The 7356-nt window shown below is 37.0% G+C and overlaps 1 protein-coding gene across 6 annotated transcripts in view; it reads right to left on the bottom strand.

The window, feature by feature from the left end:
• The window catches only part of LOC107702588 (protein transport protein Sec31A-like), a 49341-nt gene that overhangs the window by 15213 nt on the left and 26772 nt on the right, over positions 1-7356 (bottom strand). For 3 of the 6 annotated variants that reach the window (XM_016504946.1, XM_016504948.1, XM_016504952.1), the window contains 5 exons: positions 6661-6696; positions 6088-6146; positions 5755-6006; positions 5525-5635; positions 4333-4404 (listed from right to left, as the gene is read on the bottom strand). In XM_016504946.1, the coding sequence (XP_016360432.1) occupies positions 4333-4404; positions 5525-5635; positions 5755-6006; positions 6088-6146; positions 6661-6696 (530 nt within the window). The remainder of the gene's footprint in view (positions 1-4332; positions 4405-5524; positions 5636-5754; positions 6007-6087; positions 6147-6660; positions 6697-7356) is intronic. The other 3 variants (XM_016504950.1, XM_016504947.1, XM_016504949.1) reach the window with 1 other exon arrangement.

The raw sequence follows: 7356 nt of genomic DNA, 5'->3' as shown, positions 1-7356 counted from the left end.
GTCTTTGAGTCAGAGCGCGTTAACTCTCTCGATCTTCCATATTAAAAATATCGAGGGAAACATTTTTCTACACATGAAATATGAAAGCACATAGACATATGATTATGACGATATATTTTTTGTATGTGTTTTGTATACAGCTCACGGTATTTTTATAACAATAAAGGATGTTTATGACAATAAGCAGTGTGGCATACATACAAAGTGCATGTCTGCCTGGAATCAAAATCAACTATAGAGCACAATCGGGAGTTATTACAAGCACTGGATGATGGTTTAAAGTGGGTTTTAAGCAAATACATTAATAATTACATACATTTTCAAATGTGGCTTGATGCTAATTGTACTTCTATTTATATTTTACGAAGTTTTCTTGTAAGCATTATAGATAGTTTGTTTCTGGTGTAGATCCTAACTTTATTTAGCTATATTTATTTAATGCTGTATATTGAGCAGTGGACGATGTTAAATCCATATATGAGATACATATCTGAGTAAAAATGCATTGCTGGTCGGCACCACCTACGCTAGCGCCGTGAATTAGCAGAAGGCGATCAATCGTTTCGTGCTCGGTGTGAAAGCAACGTTCGATTTTTCGCATCGCGCTCAGTGTGAAACGGCCTTTACAGCCAAACTAATTTCCCTATTATAAAGACAAAGCCTTTCAAGGTAACAAAATATAAAAACGAATGGCAGATATTTAGGCCAAAGTGGGCAAAGATAAAAATCGTTGTTATTTTATCTTCGTTATTAAAAAATAAGTACGAAGATACACATTACAAACACACATAATATACAAATTAAACAAAGTGTTTTATTTTCAGGTACAATAGGTTATGTATTTAGCAGGAGCATTCAAGCAATTTAATGAACAAACATAAAAATAAAACTATATAGATTGATTGCTATTAAAGCAACTGTATTAATTTTTTCAGTCAAGAGTAGTGAGTGATTTTTCTCTTTGTGTTTTGTTGTTTTAACATTAAAGAATAAAAATTCTGTAAATTCTGTCATAGTGTTTTATTTTTATACCATAATTTACTCACTCAAAATTAGTTTTAAACCTGAGTTTCTATCTTCTGCTGAACACAAAAGAAGATATTTTGAATAACGGCTTCAGACACGGGTCACGACGAGGCGTCCCCCATAGCGACCCCTAGAGGACGCAGTTCGAAGTTCCCATGAAAGGGAACAAGCAGTTGCTGGTCCACAGAGACTTACATGGTATTTTTTTCCTACTATCAAATTCAATGTGGACCAGCAACTGTTTGGTTACCCACGTTCTTCAAAATATCTTCTTTTGTGTTCAGCACAAGAAGGAAATTAATACAGGTTTGGGATAACGTTAGTAAATAATGACAGAAATTAAATGTGGCAGCGGCTATTTACACTAACTGCAAATAGCTATAGATTCCATTTACACTGGTAAAATAGCAAGATTTTCTGCCATTTATATTTATGCGATATTAGATTTGAAAAGGGAGAAAAAAAAAGTTTGGCAAAAGGCGGGTTCGAACTTGGGTCGATCGCGTCAAAAAGCACACGCCTTACCATTTACACCACGGAGGCTGATTTTTCAGGAGCGTCTTTTTTCAGTGTTGACTATCCCAATCAGACGTTGGTGGGCGGCATTAGTGTAAATAGCCTCTGCCAACAAGGCGGGCTATTTGCACTTAGGCTACGTTTACACGACAATGATGTAGTCAAACACTGAAAAGTTTTTCCCTTGCTTTTTTAAAAATTTCACGTATACACGACAACGTTTTCAAAATGATTTGCATTTACACACATCCGCGAAAACGTCCAAAAACACTGCATTACGTATGCAAGGCCAGTAGTTGGCACTGTCACCTTGTTAGTAAACAGTACCTGTAGGGAAGTGACGATTATACTGTATGTTGTATATGCGTCTCTGCTGTTGGTTGTAATATTGGTGAAGCAAATCCACACTTTGCTGAAGAAGCGTTAGCAACAGTGGCATGCGTTAGCAACAACAGTACCATGTACTCCGCCATTGTTGTGTATGTTTGTTCGCGCATGCCTTTAAAATCGACATGTACTGCGCATGTCTACATACCTAACACGTACTACGCATGACGTCACCGTTTTCAAAGATTCCCGTTTTGGGTGTTTACACGGAAACGACAACGGTGGCATTTTCAAAAACTTGCACTTTAAAACCAGTTTTCAAAAATATGCGTCTTCAATCACCAAAACTCTGTCGTCGTGTAAACTAACAGGCAAAACGCATAAAAAGTTTCCCGTTTTTGGCTGAAAATGTTATGTAAAACTGTTTATTTTCATTTTAGACATAACCAACTCTATACGTAAAACTTGTGTGTTTTGACAGTATTAGCGCAAAAGATAACTTAGCTCAGTAATCAGGCACTGTTTGACAGGGTTTTTAGTGCGCGCGCTTCAGGCATACGCGCTCAGAAAAAGCGCACATCAGAACAGCGCGCAAATGAAACGTTTAACCGGCAAGACTTTAAAGCACATGCAAATAATGTACTTTTGTGATTGCGAATAAGTGCAGTGTCCTGTGAGAGTAACTCTACCGCTGAGTTAACACTGATGTGAATTAGGGGTGCAACGGTTCAACTTACTCACGGTTCGGTTTGTATCACGGTTTTAGAGTCACGGTTTCGGGACGGTTCGGTATCTGCTACGTTTAGGGAAAAAACTATATTGTCAAATAAAAATAAAGAAAATAAGAACAAATAATCTAACTACAAGTAACAGCACAAATAAATAAACAGTGAAAAAAGATACAAATAAAATAAACAGTGCTTTTCAGTTTTTTTAGGTAGGTCTAACATAGTTTTTAGGTACAGAAATTGAACAAATCAAATGTAAAATAACATTGCATATTTGACTGTATAAATTAAAGATTAATCCTTATTAAAGTTACAAAAGTTATTAAATCAAGAGCAGTGAGAGATTTATTTGTTGTTGCAGTTTGATTCATATTAAGAAAGTGCTGTCACTTTAAGAGAACGTTTAGCACGTGCCGAACCGTGTGTAGAGAACCCTACGGTTCCGTACGGGCAAACCGTTCCACCTCTAGTTTACACAGACAGTCTGATGAAGCTGAGGTGCCATAAATGCATTTACACTGCAAAATTTCAAATGCATAACTAATTTTATAAGATTAATGTTTTAAATACTTTTGGACAAACAAGTTAAAAATGTTGGGAAAAACGCAATACTTTTAAATATGAATCCAAACCACAAGTAGATGACGGGAAATGACTGTTTTAATGAGCGAGTCATTAGTCATTCATTCAACCAATTCGTACAAATGGCTGATTCATTCAGAATCGAGGCATATATGAAAGGGTTACTGAATCATTGACTCACTTGATTCATTCAAAAACGTGGATTCATTCAGTATTGAAACACTGCTGTGTGTTGCTGGGAGACACAACAGTTCTGCTGTGGCTTTGATTGAAACTTCATCAGCAAACTTGAGCAAAAACCGTCAATATTGTATTACAAATTGCGAACTTTGTATCTGCTTCACTCACAATGAAGAACTTCCACGACATGTTTACATGCGGATGTGAGCGTAAGATACAGTGCACTGATACTGTTTGTTCAGCCGACTATGTCTGCTAGGATACTCACCAAGACGGGCATTTTGACAATTTTTGTGTGAATTTGTCCATTCAAACAATACTTCACAGAGAGCTTAATATCTGCGCGCGTTCTAAGACGCAGGTTCACGCGCTTCGGATGAGCGCACACACAGATCTTCTCACTGCGCGCGCGAGTTCACATCTTCTGGCTCTTTAATATTTAAACTGGCAAGGCTTAAATGAGTTTAGTTTAAACACAGATAGCAACATGTGCTGTTCAGGTCTCACCTGCGCTATCAACACATGATGACTCTCTGATCATGATGATCAACACACTCTCTCATCGCTCTTGTTGTAATGTATTGCCAGAATTTGTATCCATCAACCGAAACATGCATTAGCCGAACTCTAACAAATCATATTACAGATGCATTGTCAGATTTAAGTTGAACCTCGGTCCTAGTGCATGCCCCGAACCGTGTGTGAAGAACCGTACGGTTCAATTTTTTACCGAGAATCGTTGCACCCCTAATGTGAATGTATGTGGCGTTGTACAGTATATTGAGATGGAGGCGTCAGAACTGTAACTGATAGAATGAGTGCTGTAGCACGATACTACGATATTTCTTCAAAAGCAGATCGTCGAGACATTTTTATCATCCACGATCAAAAATCGTCATATCGCACACCCCTACTTGTGGTATTACCACTAGATTACATGAAAGTGAGTGTTCATTCACAGTAAAATACTCACTGTTTGCTCTCTCAGCTTGTCATAGAGATACTCAAGCCTCTTATGAGCATCATCCAACTTCCTCTTGGTTTGCTGTTAGGATGAAGGGGGAAAACTTGTTTACTTGGAATGCTGGGAAATTTGAAACAGGATACAGACAGAAGAACATGCAAGCAAACATTTTTTGGTAGTAGTAATATTTACTATGGGTAATAACTTGTATGCTGGTCAATATGCTTTTCAAAGGGAGCTTGATTAAATAAGATTATTTGGTAAAACGAATCTCAGATGAAATGTATTTTTAGTCAATAGCTAATGTGAAAGGATTGCCTGTACTGTTTTTGACAAGTATAGTACTGGATATATATCCAAATGAATCGCTATAGATTTTAGATCATAATCGAATCAAGAGCTAGTGAATCTGAATTGACTTGATTTGTCATGCAAATTGCAATAAAACAAATTGCATGTACTTAATAGTACATTTAGCAGTAAATATGAAAATGAAAACTAGAGACACACCATATAGAAACGGCATGAGAAATACATGAGAGCCAATATACTGTTCAGAAATTTGGGATCACTAAGACTTTTTTTTGCTTTTTGAAAACAATGAATACTTCTATTCAACAAGGACACTACAAATTGATAAAAAATGATCAATTAACAACAACAACAACACATATCTGATATCTGAAACACTTACTGGTGTGTTTTTGTTGGTGTTTTTAATAAACAGTATTCTCACTAAAGATTCTAAATACAGAGTTGTAGAATTTATTTTGTAAAACCAGGTATCACATCATTATAATATTGAAGGATAAAGCCCCGTTCACACCAAGAACGATAATTATAAATAAGCTGGAAAAAAATCATTCTGAAAGTGATTCCAACGATATCGTTTGTCCGTGCCTTTATCATTACAGCTGTGGTGTGGACTCTTTAATATTGAGAACGATTTTTAGAACTATATCTTTATCGTTATCTTTATAGTCATCGTCCTTGGTGTGAACAGGCCTTAACTCATTAACACTTCTGAAGCCTGGCATTAATTTACTGTTTGAAACAAGTAAAGTCAATGCTATCTGCTTCCAATACCCAATAATGATTTCTGACATGCACATCTGTTTTTTGTTTTTTTGCAACTTTGGAAGACCAAGAAATCATGAAACAAGAGATTGCTCTTAATAGTGTCACTTCATTGTAAACAAACCGGGTCTGAAGCAGCAGCCAAGCATTTCTGGATCAGTCCCTCAAAAGTGGTCTTCAGAACCATGTGCTCCTCAGGGATTGGCTTCTTAGTGATCTTCTCAGTCGGTATGGACTGAAGTGGATGAGAATAGAGTATAATATGGGTAAAACACCAAGTGTACGACCACTAATACGCTTCCAACAAACATTTAAGGGTTTAGCACTCTAGGTTTATTGTACATAAACGATTACCTTTATGACATCTCCAATTGGCGCTCCAGGCGCACCCTCCATGTTGCCCCGAGGCATGCTGGGGTTTCTGCCCGGGGGTCCCAGTGGCTGCTGCTGGATGGGGCTGAAGGTGGCTGGGCCCACAGGCTGATCTGGACCCTGTTGTTGCGGCTGAAGGGTCTGCATGGTTTGGGCAGCAGGGACCTGAGGGTCTCCTAGAGGGGCCATGATGGGTGCTGTAATGGGGGCTGGTGGAGTGAAGTTTTCTGGCATCTAGAGACCAAAAGCACAAGATGTTTTTCTGAAAGTCCAATCCACGTAGGTTATGAGCAAGCAGACGATCTTCAAACTCACCTTCTTCTTTTTGGGAGCTCTGTTGAGTGCGGGAGGATCGTTCCAGCCGTTCTGAGGTCCTGCAGAAGAACAGGAGAGATCATTTCATTTTGGATTTCAATTGGCGGCAATGCATGGTCCAGTTTAACTCTCAGAATGGAGAGCATAGAGTTGTTAATGAATATTATATCATGCTGATTGGAAGTAGGTTCTTAATCACAACTATTGCAGGACTCCACAGTTAAAGATCTGTTCTGCATGCACCATTGAACGCAAGAAAACAATCAATTATATTGGACAACTAACAAAATACGCCATTTTAAAATTTAAGGCATAAGTTATTTACAGCCACAGTGACGTTTACCAAACTTACCGTGCAAATGCAGAGCAAAATGACTGCTTATGTCCTTGTATCTATTTACAGCCAATATTTGATAATTATAATATCATGATCATAAATGAGTGATTCATTCATTTTAGAATTACTTGAGAAAAACAAAATCACTGTGAAAAATTCTATTATTTATTAATAATCCAAGACGGACAATTACGGTCCTCCATGCTAGATTGTTATAACTCTCTTTATAAATTCACCTTCCAAAGACCAGGCTGAGTCTTGATTTAATCCTCCTGCAAATACATAAGGTAGCTGACGCATGACGTGTCCATCAACGTTTTTAATGCAACAGAGAGACTTTAGATTAAAACTGAAATAAACGTATGTAACTCATGTAATAAACAGCACCAGTTCACCACTGGTAATAATTTTTAACTGTGAGTGTACAACTCGACTGAACACCACTTTTAATCACCTTTTTGTCTTTATTAGTTCAAAAATAGCCCTGCAAACAGCCAATCAGATTTGTTTAAATGAGTCTGCAAGCCTACCTGTAACAACTGTGTTAAAGCTATAATGAACAAGAACTACCATCTATAATATACAGTATATAAAGTCTAAAATATTTTGGATTTTAAATTTTTTTGAAAGAAGCCTTTTCAAACTCACCAAGGCTATATTTATTTGATCAAAAAACCTATAATATTGTGAAATATCATTACAGTTTATATTAACAATTTTCTATGTGAATGCACTGTTAGATGTTAGATTGATGCAAATAACTGATCAAAAGTGACAGAATTCTTTGAAATATTATGTCTCTATTTCCAATAGATGTTTTTAAGATTCAAAATAATAACTATTATTAAGTGAGCAGCAACGGAGCAGCAAATCAGCATATTAGAATGATTTCTGAAGGATCATGTGACACTGAAGACTGCAGTAATGATGCT

The sequence above is a fragment of the Sinocyclocheilus anshuiensis genome, unplaced genomic scaffold (genome assembly GCF_001515605.1).
Source record: "Sinocyclocheilus anshuiensis isolate Anshui unplaced genomic scaffold, SAMN03320099.WGS_v1.1 scaffold210, whole genome shotgun sequence".
Lineage (NCBI taxonomy): Eukaryota > Metazoa > Chordata > Actinopteri > Cypriniformes > Cyprinidae > Sinocyclocheilus > Sinocyclocheilus anshuiensis.
The sequence above is the reverse complement of the archived record's forward strand: the minus strand, read 5'-3'. Positions and strand labels throughout refer to the sequence as shown.